This window comes from Pecten maximus, chromosome 6 (genome assembly GCF_902652985.1).
Source record: "Pecten maximus chromosome 6, xPecMax1.1, whole genome shotgun sequence".
Lineage (NCBI taxonomy): Eukaryota > Metazoa > Mollusca > Bivalvia > Pectinida > Pectinidae > Pecten > Pecten maximus.
In genome coordinates, this window is record NC_047020.1 from 26,721,737 (window position 1) to 26,742,092 (window position 20,356).

General features: G+C 36.2%; 2 protein-coding genes across 7 annotated transcripts; one reads left to right on the top strand and one right to left on the bottom strand.

The window, feature by feature from the left end:
- Window positions 1-410: 410 nt before the first annotated feature.
- On the bottom strand, window positions 411-10,298 carry LOC117329397 (zinc finger protein MSN2-like). 6 transcript variants are annotated; one of them, XM_033887334.1, is made up of 3 exons: window positions 10,191-10,298; window positions 4,163-4,278; window positions 411-3,780 (listed from the first exon to the last, which is right to left on the bottom strand). In XM_033887334.1, exon 3 carries the CDS (start codon window positions 3,622-3,624, stop codon window positions 1,849-1,851), a length of 1,776 nt encoding a protein of 591 aa, XP_033743225.1. In that variant the 5' UTR covers window positions 3,625-3,780; window positions 4,163-4,278; window positions 10,191-10,298; the 3' UTR covers window positions 411-1,848. The 6 variants fall into 6 exon arrangements, with proteins under 6 accessions (XP_033743225.1, XP_033743228.1, XP_033743227.1 ...); XM_033887337.1 differs by having other exon boundaries at window positions 10,195-10,233; XM_033887336.1 differs by having other exon boundaries at window positions 10,174-10,212.
- Window positions 10,299-10,362: 64 nt separating this feature from the next.
- Window positions 10,363-19,067, top strand: LOC117329399 (malignant T-cell-amplified sequence 1 homolog). Its single transcript, XM_033887342.1, has 5 exons — window positions 10,363-10,581; window positions 13,891-14,043; window positions 15,689-15,789; window positions 16,108-16,309; window positions 18,004-19,067. The coding sequence occupies exons 1-5, from the start codon at window positions 10,571-10,573 to the stop codon at window positions 18,083-18,085; spliced, it is 549 nt and encodes a 182-aa protein (XP_033743233.1). The 5' UTR covers window positions 10,363-10,570; the 3' UTR covers window positions 18,086-19,067.
- Window positions 19,068-20,356: the final 1,289 nt, after the last annotated feature.

Below are 20,356 nucleotides of genomic sequence, written 5' to 3' on the forward strand. Positions count from 1 at the left end.
CACATGTTGTCTATAGCCTCTACAGTACATGTGTTGTCTGTAGTCTCTACAGTACATGTGTTGTCTGTAGTCTGTGCTAAACACATGTTGTCTATAGCCTCTACAGTACATGTTGTCTGTAGTCTGTACTAAACACATGGTGTCTATAGCCTCAACTGTACATGTGTTGTCTGTAGTCTGTACTAAACACATGGTGTCGATAGCCTCTACAGTACATGTGTTGTCTGTAGTCCGTACATGCATAACACATGTGTTGTATGTAGTCTTTCTATGTGTTGAAGACTTTCCAGTAGTTACTACTCTATAGGTGTTAACAATTGACAGCTTTGTTTGGTAAATTGGGCTTCCAAAATGTTCTTAAACACTTTGTAAAACAAGTATTTAATTCTCTCACACTAAAAAAAAGAAAATTTATTTTAAGGCACTTTATTTCTGTCAACATGCAGTTGAGAACTTATTAGATGAACAGATGTATGCAACAAGCATTAATATTACATACAGTTTGACAAATATGAGCGTATGATTTTTTCTGACATTTTATCAGCTTTTAACTGATGCCAGAACATGTACTATAAAGAGGATAAAACATCTGAATAAATGTTTACTTTATATGGATGCATCAATATTTGCATAAAGGCTAATGATTAAGACTGTGATTGGCACCTATTTTTATCATAATTGTTTCTCCATGCGTCTCTATTTTATATCTTTATCTTTTAACATAGTAAAGTAAAGCAATTTTAAGGTCATGCCTGTTTAGCATGTGAGGTTATTTTGGGAAATTATATAATTATCCAGAAAATATTCCACTGTGAGCTATATATATATAGGACAGCTCTGGGATAAGATGCTTAAAATATGGAAGTGTGATAAAGAGAATTGTTTAAAAAATACTGCTTCTAATTAAGAAACCATGAATATGCCATCGTTACAAATCATACCAAGAATCAATTTCAAATAGATTGGTTTAAAACAAAGTCAAAAGATACACAACACGTGTTCAGTATTTTGATTAAATTACTAAAACAAAGAAAGGAGAAATACTGTAACTATTTCAACATGTTATGCATCTGAATCATATCTTATGCATCTTAATCATATCTTTTAAAAAAAAAGGTCAAATCAAAATGCCGCTCAAGAAAACACAACTATATATGTTAGGTTTCAAAAGCATTCATTTGAAACTGTGGGAGATCCCTGGACAAGATTCATTTACTGAAATAAGTTATCATTTGCAAAAACAGATGATTGAAAACAATATCATACATCATGATTATAGAGCCTTCTACGTTTCAAAGAGATCAATAAAAAAAATGTAGAAGGATCTCCATATTTGGACAGACAAAAGTTTATGTCAGACAGATGGACATCATGATCACCATACCCTAATATTCCCATCAAATTTTTGATGAGCATATATATAAAACATCAATGTTATTGATAAGAGAGTAAAATTTTAAATAATAAAATTTTAAATAATAAAATATTAAAAACATCACATGTACAGAGTTTATCACATCAAATATGAGTTTTACTGATAAACACTTTGAACACACATGACAGGCAGGGACAGGGCTATTAACCCTACGAGTGTTTAGTACTCAAACAAATGTTATTACATTAAAATGAATGATTGTCTATTAGATTTTTACAGATGTATTGTTTTAGAAGAATGATATAAGTTGTGACAAAATAAGGTATTAAAAAAGACTTTTTTATGGCATTAGATTATATTATAAGCAGAAATGATAGTTATTAGTCCTTTGATATAAATAAATTTCAAAAACATGACAATTGTTCTTCTAGTGATAAACCTAAAGTCTTTATCAATGAAGACAGGATGCTACATCAGGATTGGATGCCATGGGCTTTATACATATGCCTGTATCTGCTATCTGACCGTGTAAATGACTTGGGACAAAGTTCACATCTGTATGAGCCAGCCCCAGCTGGGGAACAGATTGTCTTTTCGTGGCGACTTCGTGTACATTTCATGGTGAAACCTTTACCACAATACCTACAGAAAAAGAGCTTGTCATGCCCACTACTTGTGTCCATCTGTCCAACCTTGTACTTACAACTAGGACTGGGAATAAAACTGTCAGAAAGTGGACCAGCAAAGTGTGATTTAGAGTCTAAGTCAACGTTAGGCACTGCAGATTTCTGATTCCTCTTCAGGAGTTTTGTAGAAAAGTTAGCATTTCTGGACACTGCTACAACACTTGAACGTTTGGCATGTGATAAGGCACTGCTTCTTCCTCTGTTACTATAGCTACCATGAGACCTTGTAGATGAAGACAATCTTGGTTTAGCTCCAGGAAGCTGACTACTGGCACTAGAAATACTAAAACTGCTTGCGTATGAGTTACTGTTGTAATTATAATACTGCGATGGCAGACTTGTGTTCAACTGTGTGTCAGAGCTATAGCCAGTACTCAAGCTGGTTGATGACAAGCTGATAGGAAGAGGGCCAGGTGCTGGATCTAAGGGAGCTAAAGGTACGTTGAAATTTTGAAATACAGTTGGAACAAAATCATCACTTTTTGACGACTGTTTTATTGACCCTGTGCTCCGTCTGTTTGGCTTCTTGTTCATTTGTTTTGTACTAAACGGATCAAGGACTACAGAATTCTGTGGATAACTATTTCTTGCTAAATCATTTATGTCTTCGTGTTGATTCAGGTCAGACACATCAGGTGTTGATGAACTATTGACAAATTGGAGGGAAGAATCTCCTTGAGTAAAGCTGCCTCTGTCTCGAGATTTAGAGTTATGGACAGAGGGCTGATAAGGATATGTTTCAGTACTGGTGCTGGAATTAAAATCTGAAGTAACCATATACATTGTGTCATTGCTGTCATCTACAACAGATAGCTTCTCTACAGAGTCTTGTCGTATATAGCTTCCACTCTTTGGGGAGAAAGAAGAGGTCTTTGTAGTATGGCTAAAACAACTTTGAACAACATTTGTATCCTTCAAATTTTCCTGTTCTTCAGCATCCAAATCCTCTGGTTCTACCTTTACTATCACATAATTTCCTTCCACAGACTCTACAAATTGTTTCTTCTTTTTGCAGGGACTTGCATCAGCCTTAGGCGAGAAATTTTTTAATTCTTTCCTAGATTTTTCAGAATTGTTCATTGCTCCACACAAATTTTCATTTTGTACTTCATTTTTGTTGACATTTTCATCACTAAAGGTCTCAATATGTGTGTCAGCATCTAAATGAAGTGATGCATTATCCTGTTCATCGTAGGATAAAATATCACTGTCTGTTTGAGGACCAGAATTCACAGCTTCATCTGAAATTCTGTTGTAATTTCCACATGAAGACCGAGAGTTTGCAGCGGAAACATTTTCCTCACTTATATTAGCACTTAAACAATCACTGACATTCTCTTCAATAGAGCTTACTTCTTTCCTTCCTTTACCTAGCTTCTCATGAATTTTAACAACATGTTGGTCACAAGAGTTGGAAAAGGAAATACAGATGATACCATCCACTTCTAGGTTGCTATGGCTTATCCCAGCATATGTCTGCTCACAGAATTGGATGACTGCTTTGTGCAGCTGACCACAAACATCTGCCTTCTTCATTGGCTCGTCTGTATACACAAACTCCATTATGAACACAGCACAGAAATTTTAAGGATTGTTCCTGTTCTTTGTTAAATACCAATGCTTTAATTCATGTTATGAGTTGTTCAGTGTGATATGAATGTAAACTCGCTCCATTTATGGCCATAAATAAAGGAAAACAGCAGCATAATTGAAAGATTTCTGCAATGTAGATAAAAAACAATAATCAATAATTATACATTCTGAGTGCACATAGTACATATAATTAGAACATCATAAATGGTTGATTTCCATGTTTTTCTTTTAAGTAACAAACCTGAAGAGTGTTCTGGCATTCATAAATCAGGTAATATGTATATTTGAAATGGCATAATATCAATTCAAAATCTCATAAAGATTATCATTTATACACCAAATGGTTTGTAGATCCAGAGAGCTTATATGTATATATAGCTCTTCAAGGATTGATTTTGATACAAGAAGTAAATCCTCTTACTATTTTTTACACTACATTAATATTATATAACATACATTATCAGAAGTAACACCTTACACAGACCCTCACACAGTGTAAAATACTTACAAATGTACACTGCTTTTGACATAAGATACCCTGGATGTTTCATAGTACATGGTGTTCCAGTAACTTGATTTACCAAACCAACATCAGTATGGAAGGAGGCTCCAATGATCACAACCCTGTTTGATATCAAATAAGCAACAATTAAGTGTAAGAATCCTTTTGTTAATAATTTTCACATACAGTGACTGTATATCAATGTATATATGTGGTAGTATATATATACAAATTAGTAAATCATTTTTCAGGGAGCTTTACTGTACAGCTTACTCAATGTATAAGAACCAGTTATTTAACTGTAATTAACTAATATGGATATACTGAATATGTACATGTTATATAATAATGAAAATGTAAGACAGAACGAAAGTATACATTTATCATGTAGATGACGGCAGGTAGTTATATGCATCGATCAGATGGGGATTGAACCTGTGTATAAGTCAACCCTCCAAGTCTGTTACCCATTTTATCAAGCTAAAGGAAAGTCTCACTTGTACTTAATTAATAGCATGAAGCTAGAGGGAAACTTGTGTTAAAATGTATCATATTTAGAACATGTTGTATACTAATCTCATTTAAAATGATTCAGATATATACATATGTATATAAGTCTTATTACATATCTATATCATAAAAAGCATGCCACAGATCAAATGTGATGAAATATACAACACAATACATACTGATTTACACACACCATTTACATACAACATGAAGTAGATTAATATAATTCTCATAACTTAATAACAACATATTCATTCAAATAACACTCACTCCGACATACACACCATACAATTGTACCTACATATATATGTAACCAAAAAGAAATATCAGGGACAATGATGAAGGTACAAATTGTACTTCGAAATTTTATATATACACCAGGGTTTTAATTAAATCTATTGGTAGATAATATATAAAACATAGTTCTGGACTTTGGTTATAATATTAATTGTCATCAAATGAAATGACATATCACAGTTACCAAATGTAAGTACAGTCCAACCCACTTAATACAAACTCTGATAATACAAAAACTCCCTTAATACGAATGAAAATCAAATCCCCTACAAATTGTTTTCATTATTCTTATATTGTTATACTGACACTTAATAAGAATCAGTGACGAAGAAAACCTGTGTATTACACAAACATGCCCAAGTCCGTTGAACACTGTTTGTATTGTTTTAAACCCACATATATATATATATATGATATGAAGTATCCAAGTCAGAATCAGCGAAGTGTGACACAGGAAAGTTTTCATAATCTTTATTACATACAGACACATGTGCGCTCTATATATAGAGTACTGCTGTAGACATGCATACAGGTGAGTGAATAGTGTTCAATTAAACAATGTTTTGTTGTTGGGATTTATATAAACAACACTTAAGCTTTATGCTATGGAGAATGCAACCAAAAAACAAAAGCAAATCTTTTTCAGGATGATGATGATGATGACAATGACAGTGACCTAGAAACATGTGTTACTGATTGCGAGACCCATGAATGCCTTGATAAATTAAATTCATTTGTAAAAAACCAAAATGACGTTGATGATCGCGTTTTCAAAATTTTGATAGATTTGTTAGCAAAATCAGATTTAACACACACTAGACTAGTCAGCATTTTTTTCTCAGCTGCTGCAAAACGTGAGTAGCAGGATGTGACCTTAGGTATATTTTGGAGGTCTAAATAATTAACACTGAATATACCACTTGCATACATTATTTGTTATTTAAATTATTAACCTAACATGCAGTTTTTTTATTTATTTTTTAGTGTAAAAAATGTAACATGAAACTTGTGTATACGAGTGCATATGTGCTGTATATATGTGCATGCATTGGTAATTCGACCCCACGATATGAAACCTGTACAAAAACATTTGCAAGAGTAGTCCCTAGAAATTCGTTATAACTGGCATGGGTTGGACTGTAACTCTACATTTGATTATCCAATATAGTCAGAAATATTACAATTTTATTTAAGTATAGTGTCTAAAGGCAGTATACTATAGAGTGGACATAAAAGGAAATAATGATAAGCATTTTCAAAATATGCACCACATGAACAAGCTGGATTTAGGATTAGATGATCATTATCTTTATCACAATTCAAATCATTATCAATTATGTAATTAGCATATATCTAATTTTCTGGGATTACAGGTAATGAACATCTTCGCTAGCCAAGGCTTCTGATTACGTTACACTACACGAACCCTTGGCGGATATAGGCGTCAGTTCTGGCCCTCTAGCGGAGATTCAAAATTACCACTCTTTACGCATGAAATTTTTCGACCAATCAAAACGAGCGTTACCGATTTACTTCATCTGAGATGTTTACAAACACACATGGAGGCTTGTGTCATTTTGATGAGATATGTGATCAATGACTTAAATAGATTGATCAAACACTGCGAATGTTTCCCTAAAGATAGTTCGTCTCTGTATATAGGTAAAATGCCATGACATAGTCGACATTGTAGCTCTGTACTGGGTGCCGCAATTTTTGTTTACTGCGAAACCAAGCCTGAACGTAAAACGCGATTTGATTGGGTGCCCTGGGATTCCAGGGCGCGACGGTTTGAACACGACTATATCCGCCAAGGGTTCGTGTAGTGTAACGTAATCAGAAGCATTGGCTAGCGAAGATGGTAATGAAAAATTCAGAGATATTTCTTGAAGGTATTTGTATATTTTTTAGTCTTTTCTTGAAGGTACCGATCGCGAGAGTAGACAAAGAATAGATGGAATAAGGTTATTTCAAAGACGCATGCCATCAGGAAAAAATCTAAGATCATAAATACTGTACAAGTTCTAGATTGAGGAATACTAAAAAATCTGTTAGTATGTAGTCAAGGGTTACCTTGTGCAATAATTATAACGAAGGGTTCAATAAGTTAAACAAATAGCCAGGAGTTAAGTTGTTAATTATCTAGTACATCAGAATTAATCTTTGTTTATTGCGCCAAATTTTTAACTTTTCAAAACATGTTTCATGATATGACTCCTACTTGATAATCCTGGGCTATATACCTCCTGAGCCGAAGAGGCATGATCTCTCAGCTGAGAGACAGAGACCATATTTAAAGCCACTTACTCACGAAGAAACATATATATCAATGCTTAAATTTTGAGCTTTTTACAGTTTTCGGACTTGATACATACCTAACAGATTATCGTGAATCAGAAACTGAAAGATGAAAAATGAAAGAAAATGTGTATTTATGAAAGTATACGGGGAATTCCCAAAAATAATAACTGTGGCTGCCGGACCAAGTTTCTCTGAAAACTAGTCTCACAATGCAACGGCGGGTTTTACAGAATACAGTCCATAAACAAGAGGCCCATGGGGCCTGTATCGCTCACCTGGTTGGATTAGACCAAATGTCAAAATAATGTTCATATTCTATTTGTTTTATTTGTAAATCTCTAACAATGCTATATATGGTTATAGTGTGGGAATCCGAACTGCTTTAAAGATTAATGAAGTCCAGACTCTCTAAGGTCTGAAAGACCTCAAGAATTGTTTTGAGAACATGCATGCATTCATCACTTTATGACTAGTAGCGATTTAAAGGAATTACCTCTATTTCCCCTATTGGGCCCCACCCCTTTGGCCCCTTTGGGGTCAGAGTCACCATTTATGTCAAATCTGTTCCCCTTCCCCCAAGGATGTTTCTGATCAAATTGGGTTCAAATCCATTCATAACTTTATGACAAGTAGCGATTTAAAGGAATTACCTCTATTTCCCCTATTGGGCCCCACCCTTTTGGCCCCTTTGGGGTCAGAGCCACCATTTATGCAAAATCTGTTCCCCTTCCCCCAAGGATGTCTCTGACCAAATTGGGTTCAAATCCATTCATAACTTTATGACTAGTAGCGATTTAAAGGAATTACCTCTATTTCCCCTATTGGGCTCCGCCCCTTTGGCCCCTCCGGGGTCAGAGCCACCATTTATGCAAAATCTGTTCCCCTTCCCCCAAGGATGTTTCTGACCAAATTGGGTTCAAATCCATTCATAACTTTATGACTAGTAGCGATTTAAAGGAATTGCCTCTATTTCCCCTATTGGGCCCGCCCCTCCGGCCCCTGGGGGGTCAGAGCCACCATTTATGCAAATTCTGATCCCCTTCTGCCAAGGATGTTTCTGACCAAATTTGGTAAAAATCCAATAAGAACTTTTTGACTAGTAGCGATTTGAAGCAAATGTTGACGGACGGACGGACGACGGACGCCGCGCCATGACACTTCGGTCCAGGTGAGCTAAAAATGGCGGAATGCCGAAGCGTGGAACTGCAAAAATGCAGACAGATTCTGCCAAAAAAAAGACACAAAAGTGTGTGGAATCGGCAAACCCTGAGTATTTCCTTAGGAAAGGAAATGATTCGCTGGAACTTAAGGAGAGAAGAAAAAGGAATAGACTCGAATTCCGATTTTTCCGGACGTCTATTGGATTACTGGTTAGCTTTTGAACATTGTCAACTATACCTATCTAAGATTTTATCGATGTTTTGTTGTATGCATATTGCTACATTTTAAAATTAAGTATTTAAATATAAACTATGTTTGATTATTTTGTTCAGTTACCTGGGTATTACACGAATATTCTGTTAATATGTTTAAATGAAAGCATTCTTAGCCAAAGTTCATGTATGCTTGATATGTAAACAACGGCCATGTGTGTAGTTTAAGTTCAGTGCATGTTGTTATAGCCTTGTTCTCTGCTCTGTGACAAATCTCACTATAAATATAAATGAGTTATTTTTATACACTGATGTCTCAAGGACTCCCCCTGTCAAGCGTCCAGGCCAGTGGTCATTTTAATGTTGGGAGAGCGTGAATGAGCATCTTGGATTGCCATTAATACATGTGTGCATTTGTTTGTTTGTTTTTGTTTAAGGTCCTATTAACAGCCAGGGTCATTTAAGGACGTGCCAGGTTTTGGAGGTGGAGGAAAGCCGGAGTACCCAGAGAAAAACCACCGGCCTACGGTCAGTACCTGGCAACTGCTCCACGTAGGTTTCGAACTCGCAACCCAGTGGTGGAGGGCTAGTGATAAAGTGTCGGGACACCTTAACCACTCGGCCACCGCGGCCCTACATTGTATGTGTGCAACTAGAATTTTAGGTTGTTCGGGAGTATGTGGCTTTAACACTATGTACAATGCAAGCCACACAGACCTGTCTCTTTTACACTACTTCCTATATTTCGACCCAGTACTCTCAATACCAATGTGAAAAAACAGGAGAAAACATGCACACATTCCGCAAAGTGCCCTGACAGGAATTGAACCCAGGTCTCCAGCGTGAAATTCCTAATCCATGGCTTACCTCATGAGCCAAAGCATGCTGCATCACTTGAGTGGCTGTATCTAACACTATGTACGTGGATGTACAAGCCACAATGATCAACCCTTTCATTTTAAGAATATATATAATAATGTACCTGAATCTAGACACGTTACATCGGAACCCTACTCTACTCCTGACACCAGACTTTTGGCCGGCCACACTAAAATGCGCCATATAGGGAAATTTATGCCATAAGATTTGTTGCGTAGCAGGGAAAAAATGTAATTTTTGTTTCGGCCTACTGAAATGTATATACATGTACAGTATATACAGTAGCTATACTACTTCAGTTGATATTTTACACAGTAATGGCACTGTTATTTGATACTTTACCTACAATGTTGCTAAAGGTTTCTGGTTAATCATTTGTTATAATGCAAATTGACATGTTCAATTAACATAGTAGATCTAGGACCGGGCGTTTATTACAGTAACAGAAATGTTATAGTGTACAAGTTAGCTGTATTAGTAACTCTTCCAAGTATTGTTCTCATTATTATAGGTGATTAGTACTTGGGTCAGACGATGTGTGTTGGGAAATTCAAATCTACCACATACAGTAAATAAGTGTGTCTATATATACTGCATCCATCTGTCGATCGTAACCCTCCAAAAATCCGTTTTTGGTGTGAAAAAATTAACACTTACATGTAGTACCACCTTACCTACTTTCTCTTCTGTGACGTCGGAACCGGAATTTATCTTCGTGTTCTAAGTCCAAACTGTGATCGGTGACAGTTATCCGGAAAAAACTGCATTATCCAAACGAATGGTAATATACTATATCTTTGGCTAAGAAGATATGAATACTTATTTAATGAAAAATATGTTTACATACAATAACTAACGTTTTAAAGAGGTTCTCGTTGGAAATAATTTCTGATATGCGTGGTTTTTATGCCCGTTCTCCGGTTTTCGTATTAGTATCCCAATTCACCGGAAGTTGCATGCTTGCTGTGCATGAGACCGATAGACAGATTGATTCAAGGCTTGACAGAAGGTTTCGATAAATAGATCTAACAGTTTGTTTACTTTAATTGGAAACATGTTTAAAAAGTAAGTATCATTATCAAAGTCTTCAGCTTTTATTAACCTTTCTTATGCCAAAGGTGAAAAGATTAACACTGACTATTTTGTTATCATTTACCGGCACGGTGACGGTACATTTGAAGAAGAGCATGTCACATAATATATATATTTTAAAAGATTGTTACCAAGATGTCATGAGGATAATCACAAAATGAGAAGCAAACGTTCAGTATCGATATAATTGTATTGTTGTATGGGAATATGTTGACTCACTACCAGAAGACTCGTCTGACTGTTCATATCAAAACTACGGGTTTAAAGAGTCATCAAAACAACAAGAAAATTGGGATAGGAAATAAATCTAGTTTTGTATCACAGAACATAGTAGACACATACGTCAACAACAACAACAGTAGACCCTACCAAGTTCACAGCTCTAAAACTACACAATACAAGAACTCCTACTTCATAAGAACAATTATAGTTGATTGGAACCATCTGGACGACAATATTGTGTGCACCCCAACAGTGGAGGGATTCAAACTATCCCTCACAAAGCAGTACCAATAAAAGTGCTGTCCCCTCTCTCTCTCCGTCGCGCAAAAAAAACAGAATGGGGACCTGCGACGTACCTTAATATACAAATACTGTATAACATGTACATTGGCTTGTTAACATTATAGTTTCCTCTGGCCCCGACACCATATCAGGTGTATGGCCAGAGCGTACCACTACATGAAAACGTGGAATTCTCCAACACCATGCTAAGGTTTTGGTGCAGGTAAAATAAAATCAGCTGTAACATAATACCTACCTAAGTGTTTTGTGTCCAAGTTTTATTTACATTGTGTTAATTAGTGATTGGACTGTTTAAATGGTATATATATAAATACTGCCTAAACTGTTGTACACACCGTACCATTGTCATCAAGTTTATAGACTTATACTGATATTATTGCCTCTTTCTTTTCACCTGAAATCAGGGCACAACTTGCACTGTGTCAAAAAGGGTTCAGTTGCTAAATGTCGGTTGACGTCAGAACCAAAACAAAAACACCTAGTTAGCTGAAGTAGCATTTACCTGTACACCTACATTTTTTCGCGGTTTTCCAGTTTCCTCTAATAATTAGACTTCTCACATACTATACTGTACGTATACGTACCTTTCAGCTGGCTAACCAGAGTTTCTTCTCACCTAATCAGAAATGTTCTGATGTTTCGTAATAGGTTAACAGCTATTCAATACATGCATATATTTAAAAATACATAGATTCTAGACTAAGATCATTTTTAGCTCACCTGGTCCGAAGGACCAAGGTGAGCTTATGCCATACCGTGGCGTCCGTCGTCCGTCCGTCTGTCCGTCCGTCCGTCAACAATTGACTTCTTCTTCATAACCGCTGATCAGAATTTGAACAAATTTGGTCAGAAGCATCCCTATGGGTAGGGGACTCAAAATTGTACAAATGATGGAGCTGACCCCCTGGGGGCCTCTGGGATGGGGCCAAAAGGGGTCAATTTGGAGGTATTGATATAAACGACTTCTTCTCTGAAACCAAGCAATGGCTATCGCTCATATTTGCCAGGTAGCATCACTATGGGGTGGGGATTCAAAATTGTACAAATGATGGAGCTGACCCCCCAGGGGCCTGAGGGGCGGGGCCAAATGTGGTAAATCCGGCTATATTGATATAAACGACTTCTTCTCTGAAACCAAGCAATGGCTATCGCTCATAATTGCCTGGTAGCATCATTATGGGGAGGGGATTCAAAATTGTACAAATGATGGGGCTGACCACCCAGGGGCCTGAGGGGCGGGGCCAAATGTGGTCAATTTGGCTATATTGATATAAACGACTTCTTCTCTGAAACCAAGCAATGGCTATCGCTCATAATTGCCTGGTAGCATCATTATGGGGTGGGGATTCAAAATTGTACAAATGATGGGGCTGACCCCCCAGGGGTCTGAGGGGCGGGGCCGAATGTGGTCAATTTGGCTATATTGATATAAATGACTTCTTCTCTGAAACCGAGCAATGGCTATCGCTTATATTTGCCTGGTAGCATCACTATGGGGTGGGGATTCAAAATTATACAAATGATGGGGCTGACACCCCAGGGGTCTGAGGGGCGGGGCCAAATGTGGTAAATCCGGCTATATTGATATAAACGACTTCTTCTCTGAAACCTAGCAATGGCTATCGCTCATAATTGCCTGGTAGCATCATTATGGGGAGGGGATTCAAAATTGTACAAATGATGGGGCTGACCCCCCAGGGGCCTGAGGGGCGGGGCCAAATGTGGTCAATTTTGCTATATTGATATAAACGACTTCTTCTCTGAAACCAAGCAATGGATGTCGCTTATATTTGCCTGGTAGCATCACTATGGGTGGGGATTCAAAATTATACAAATGATGGGGCTGACCCCCCAGGGGCCTGAGGGGCGGGGCAGAATGTGGTCAATTTGGCTATATTGATATAAATGACTTCTTCTCTGAAACCGAGCAATGGACTTCTTCTCTGAAACCGAGCAATGGCTGTCGCTCATATTTGCCTGGTAGCATCACTATGGGATGGGGATTCAAAATTGTACAAATGGTGGGGCTGACCCCCCCAGGGGCCTGAGGGGCGGGGCAAAAATTGGTCAATTTGTTTAAACAACTTCTTCTCTGAAACTTACCAATGGATATTACTCACATTTGTATGGTAGCATGGTTATGGGGTGGGGATTCAAAATTGTAAAAATGTTGGGGTTGACCCGGGCTGCCAGGGGGCTGAGGGGTGGGGCCAAAAGGGGTCAATTTGGCTAAATTGATTTAAACAACTTATTCTCTGAAACTAAGCAATGGTTTGACTGGTAGCATCCTATTGGGGTAGGGATTCAAAATTGCATAAAGGAACGAGCTGACCCCCAAGGGGGCAGAGGTCAGGGTCAAAAGGGGTCAATTGGTCTAAACAAGTTCTTCTCTGAAACTAAGCAATGGATATCACTCACATTTGTGTGGTAGCATCCCTCTGAGGTCGCGGATTAATGCACTTTTTGGAATTTTCAGTATTAAAATAAAACCAATGTACATGTACCCATATAAAATGCTTATGATATATATTGACATACCAATACCAGCGACAAATATACTTCAGCATCATTCTTGTTTCATATCTCATGAAACCAGGTGAGCGATACAGGCCCTCTGGGCCTCTTGTTCAATATATCTGACCATATGGGCATAAACACTATTAAACAGGTCTATCCATTCATCGTATAATGTCATGTTTACCTTGTCATTATTGCAACTAATAACATGTGTTATTAATTGTTTCATTTGCATTGTAGATTTGAGGACAAGGAGTGTGTAACAGGGACGAACCAAGCTAAATCAACAGTTCAGAAGGCTATCAGGGCTTCCCTACTAAAGATCTACCCACACATAAAGGATTACTTAGATCATATCATCCCAAAAAAAGGAGATCTCAAAGTGGTTAAATGGTATTCTATCAATTACATATTTTTTGTTTCTCAGAGTGATAGTGATACTAGTTCTTGTCATAGAATTTCTGATTTTTTACTATTTCCCTCATTTTAAAGATGCTATTTCTCCCACAAAAGATAAATTATGACCTATTTAAAACAAGGGTAGGATGTTGTCTATATTTCAATACAATACGAAAAGAGTAAAAGACACATACTTAACACCATTATTTCCCGCATTATTAGATTATTTTTCACAGCCCAAACAATTCTATTGCACACCAGCTGAGCTCTGTATTTTGTATCACTATAAGTAATTTCCAATCTTAAGACTTATAGACGCTATTCTTAGGATGCTGATATATTTTTTTTTTTTTCTTGGCAATAATGGGATATACATTTTGTATTTCTGCAAAATGGATGCCATTTTATGCATTTTTGTAATGAGCAGTGTGTCTGTTGTCAGCAATGAATCATCTTTAAATGCTCTCAAGTTGTTCTGAAACTTTTAAAATCACTTACTCCCTTTTCAGGTTTTTGTTTAAATTCTTATTTACTGAAGGGATATAACAGTCTCACAAACGTTTTGATCCTTCAGATTTCTGAGAAATCATGACTTCGAGTTCTAAAACTGCTAAAGACAAGGATTAACTAGACTAGAATGCCACGGAAGTGGTATGTCACTTCAGCCCACTTAATTGAAAGGGTGCCACTTTCAAAAATTCATGGTCATCAAATAAAAAAATTGTTCTGTCTGTTTTCTTGATAATTAATTTCCAAGGTGCAAAGGACCTAAAATCAAGCAAAAAAAAGGGAATATACACTTTGCTCTAACTCAAACTGTAATTAATCATGACAAAGTCACATACTAAGTTACGATATGATGTGTCAAGCAATAACAAAAAAGGTCAGGAAAACATGTACAGATAATTATGCAATGTGCAAAGGGCCATAACTCCAGCAAAAAATGGAATTTTGACACAGGGTTAAAACTTGTTCTCTAATCTGATTTATAAAGTCACATACCAATTAAGTAACAAGTCAATGTAGCAAGTGGTAGCAATATATAAATTCTGGAAAACAAGTACAGTGTAATTACAAGTATTTCCTGTGTACAAAAGGCAATAACTATAACTAGACATGAAAAGTTGATATTGTGTTCAAACTCAAATAGATGTGGCTAATGGTAAGGAAATAAAGAGGCCACAAAGACAAGACAACTGACTAAGTAATTCCTCAGTGTGTCCGCCAAGGGGCTGCGGTGGCCGAGTGGTTAAGGTGTATCAGCACTTTATCACTAGCCCTCCACCACTGGGTTGCGAGTTCGAAACCTACGTGGGGCAGTTGCCAGGTACTGACTGTAGGTCGGTGGTTTTTCTCCGGGTACTCCAGCTTTCCTCCACCTCCAAAACCTGGCACGTCCTTAAATGACCCTGGCTGTTAATAGGACGTTAAACAAAATCAAAACAAAAACAAACCAAGCTTTGCAGTTCCACAAAAACCTTGTGACACCATATGGAAACTCATATTTCAACATTGTTGATTCTATACATAAAAAAAATAATTGGAAAGGTAAATTTGCATTTAAAGAAGTTTTTACTTGTTTTGTTATAATGCTCAATTTGAATAATATTTTTGAGTGTTTTTTCCTGTTCTTTTTCAGTCGTGATCACATAGAAATACTAGCCAGTTCTAAAGGAGAACCATTGTTCTTTCGTCACAGAGAGGACAAGTATGTCCCAGCTCTTAAGTTGTTACACAAGTGTAAGTGTAGAAATCAGTACTAAGATCTTTAGTTTACCATATGATCTATGTAAGTAAGGGATTGTCACTGATTTAACTTGAAAGTTCATTCATTATACTGTGGATCTGTCTAATTTAATAAGATTAATATAATCATGAAGAAAGATTAAGCAGCACACATTAATTGCAAATGAAACAATCATAATTTAGCATAAATTTAAGCATTATATTGCTCTTTGCTTACATTTACATTAGTATGTTCAGTGTACTTGAAAGTTGAAGAACAATTTTTTACATTAGTGTATACTTGAAAATTGAATGATTTGCTATCGATTTCAGACCCCTTCCTTGCCCCACATATGCAGGTGGACAAAGGAGCTATTCGGTTTGTGTTGAGTGGTGCCAACATCATGTGTCCAGGTCTAACCTCTCCTGGTGCAAGGATGACGAAGGTTGAAGCTAACACTGTGGTCGCTGTCATGGCAGAAGGCAAAGAACATGCTGTGGCTGTTGGTGTAACAAAAATGTCCACAGATGAAATGTATGCATCTCTGTTTTGTCACAAGATTTCTTATATGAATGAATTTTGATATTAACTATTAGCTTTAGGGTTAATACCTTAATGTTAATTATAAATTAGGACTTTGGTTTTGACTTTGTATAACGTCCAATTAACAGCTAAGGTCAACTTAGGATGGCCTTCCCTTTGGGCAAGATGCATGTGCATGGTGAATGTGTGTATGTTTCGAGTGGTTAAGGTGTCCCGACACTTTATCACTAGCACTCCACCTCTTGGTTGCGAGTTCGAAACCTACGTGGTGCAGTTGCCAGGTACTGACCGTAGGCCGGTGGTTTTTCTCCGGGTACTCCGGCTTTCCTCCACCTTCAAAACCTGGCACATCCTTAAATGATCCTGGCTGTTAATAGGACGTTAAGCAAAAACAAACCAAAGTATGTTTTGAGAGGCTGTGGTAAATTCAGGATTGTCTTCTGATGATATCATGAAACTGATGTCCAATTACTAGTGTTACCTCACTGAAGCATACTGCCAAAGATACTTGCCAGGACACCCTACCAGGTCACATTATACTGATAACAGGAGTGTAAAGCAGGAGTAGCAGCTACCATTTGTATAAACTCTGGTACGTCTCAGTCAGGGGACAAAATCTGAAGCCTTCCTCATAAGTGAATCCCTTAAAGGTCAAAATGATCACACAGTATTGTCTAGGGAGACATCAGGAAGTATAAAGTTGCTGCAAAGAAGAGAAAAGATAAGATCCCCAAAATAGTTGGCTCATGCAATCATATTACTTGACGTTACTGTAACTCAAGAGTAAATGATTAGAATGAGGGATAAATTTACTACAAACTATTGTTTCATCTGATTTTGAATCCCTAGAAATTCAAATTATACAGCACTGTGACAAGATAGGAGCTTCATATATCGGTTAAAAACAATAATCTGACTCCCTGGTAATGAACAGTGACCTCAGTTATGAACAATGACCTCGGTTATGAGCAATGACCTTGGTAATAATTAATGATCTTGGGAATGAACTGTGATCTCAGTAATGAACAATGATCTTACTTACGAACAGTGACCTCAGTTATGAACAATGACCTTGGTAATAATTAATGATCTTGGGAATGAACTGTGATCTCAGTTATGAACAATGATCTTACTTACGAACAGTGACCTCAGTTATGAACAATGACCTTGGTAATAATTAATGATCTTGGGAATGAACTGTGATCTCAGTTATGAACAATGATCTTACTTACGAACAGTGACCTCAGTTATGAACAATGACCTTGGTAATAATTAATGATCTTGGGAATGAACCGTGACCTCAGTTATGAACAATGATCTCAGTAATGAACTGTGACCTCAGTAATGAACAATGATATCAGTAATGAACAATGATCTCGGTTATGAACTGTGATCTCAGTTATGAACAATGATATCAGTAATGAACAATGATCTCAGTAATGAACAATGATCTCAGTAATGAACAATGATCTCAGTAATGAACAATGATCTCAGTAATAAACAATGATATCAGTATGAACAGTGCTCTAACTTATGACCAGTGATCTCAGCTATGAACAATGATCTAATGCATATATATAATGTTAGCTGTGATAATTCAATGAATGCCTTTCTCCTAATTCATAATATCAGTTTTCTTTAAATTTGAATGTCATTTTCAATCAGAAATGTTCTTATCATTGCAGTTTGGAGAAAAACAAAGGAATTGGGGTGGAAAATATTCACTATCTGAATGATGGACTATGGAATATGAAGAATGTGAAATAACAAAGTATTATTTTCTAGGAAATAATATGTTAGGCCTTTGGATAGACATACCTGCCTGGAGTGATGCTCTGGTCTGATATACCTGTGGTGTTATCAATACCTGGTTGTTCTTTCTCAGACTTTATACACACAAATCAATTATTTTTGGGAAGAATTATTTTTATCATGATGATATTCTTAAACTCGTCATCAATTCCCCAAAAAAGGTTTGAAGTCATAAAATGACAATACCATCTCCATCACTTGCATTTGAGTTTGAATATAATAAAGAGTATTCAAACTGTCTCAACAATACACAATGATACAATTTTCAGAAAATGAGAACTGGTGCTTTATGAAGTGGTTTTCTCATCTCCTGGACGATTTGTTATTGTCCAATTTAAAAGTCGTATGTTAGTAAATTTGTCAAATTGTCCAATTTATAGGTCGTATGTTGGTAAATTTGTATTATGTAAGGACTGATATCAACATACCTATATATAGTGTATGTATGAATTAAAAAAAAGATCTGTCTGTGGGTTGCTGAATGTCGCTATTGGTATTTACATTGTTTTTATGTATGCATATATTTGTTAAAATAACATATACATGATAAATTCATTAAACCTGTATTATCACCAAGGGTAACTACACTGACAACAAATGCCAGTGTGTCGTATCACTTGTAATAATGATTAATGATACTTCATAATATCAGCAGTGCTGAACAGTGCTAGTTAAAATTCTGAAGCAAAAGGGAGATAATTCTAACAGATTAAAAGATAATCCAACATAACGACTAGTGAATACAAACACTATTTTTTACAATATATAAAGAAAGAATATGTTTCACCAGGTTAAGGGAATTATTTTGAATTGATTCTAACATTAACATAAAAGTAACTTTTACTGAAATCATGGTCGCATCTAAAACACACAACATACAAAGTAACACAACTAAATTATTTAACTTTGTCATTTTGAATACAAAATGTACCTGATACAAAACGTTTTTCTTCTTTTTATTTAAACCATGTTGTACTAAAAGCTGAAGTGAAAAATGATAAAATCCAAACTAATGAACAGAGAGAGACGGGGCATATAAATGTGACATGTGCCGATGTAGCTACATCCTCTTTGGGAAATATACTAGATATTAACTAGTTCTCACTAGTCCCTTTGTGACTTTTGGACTTCGCATTTGTTTTTAGATGATCTAGTTTTGACTTTAATGTCTGTAATATTCATGTGAAAAAACTTTCCAGCATGTTTTTCCTTTTTCTTGACCTCTTGTGTTTCCATCACTAGCATTGGTCTAATCATTGTTAGTGTTCCTTCATGTGACTGATAGTCAATGCTTGGGATGAGGATTGATGAAATCATCTTTATCTAACAATTTGTAATTCTCCAACAGCCTCAAAGTTAAAACCCATAACAGCATGATCTGCAAAACTGTTGATACCATACACGATTCAGTGTCAAAAATCCAAAATCCAATACATTGGCCAATCCCCAATCTACATAAAGGAACGCTTTAATGAAAATTTTGCAGATGTCAAAAAAGGAAACAAATACAAACCAGTTTCACATCAAATTACACGATATAATAGCTAAGCCATGCTCAAACAGAACCCAATACCAACCAAAGACTAAGGAGAAAGGAAATAGCAGAACCTTGAGGCCTCAATATACGCCTCTGATGAAGAATGATTATTATTTCAATTATCTTCAACACTGGAATCGTAGTGGTATGTCTAATCTTACATTTAAAAGAAAATAGCCAGAAATACCTATAAATAAAGTCTTTATATAAAGGTATCCTGGCTATTTTTTAGATAGAAGACTAGAAATACTACTTTATCATTAGGGATACAACAGTCATTCTTTAGGTCTGTCCCATTTATGTTTGTTTTATTAGGAATGTAGACTACCACTTTTTTTCTTTCTTTTTTTTCTTTCTTTTTTTTCTTTCTTTTTTTTTCCTTTGATCATACTTGATCAATGGAGTTTCTAACTTTCTTACACATCATAAAAAATCCATAAAGATCTGTGATAATCATTTGTGTATATTAAACCTCCCAAATCCGAACTCACTTTGCTCCATAAAAAAAGAACTGGAGGAGGGGGGATTAAAGACTATAAGAGACTCCCTACATGTAGTTTCTTCCTTCGTGGCCTGGTCTGCACTATCTAGTTCTGCATATGACTCAAGGGATTAAGCAGATGTGATCACAGGGACATGAGGATTTTGTTACAGATTAAATGTATTTGGACCTTTCCCTAGTATATATA

Coding starts and splice junctions, on each gene's coding strand:
- LOC117329397 (XM_033887334.1), bottom strand. CDS start 3,624: ATGGAGTTTGTGTATACAGACGAGCCAATGAAGAAGGCAGATGTTTGT.
- LOC117329399 (XM_033887342.1), top strand. Junction 15,790..16,107: donor TCTTAAGTTGTTACACAAGT/GTAAGTGTAGAA, acceptor TATCGATTTCAG/ACCCCTTCCTTGCCCCACAT. Junction 16,310..18,003: donor AAAATGTCCACAGATGAAAT/GTATGCATCTCT, acceptor TTATCATTGCAG/TTTGGAGAAAAACAAAGGAA.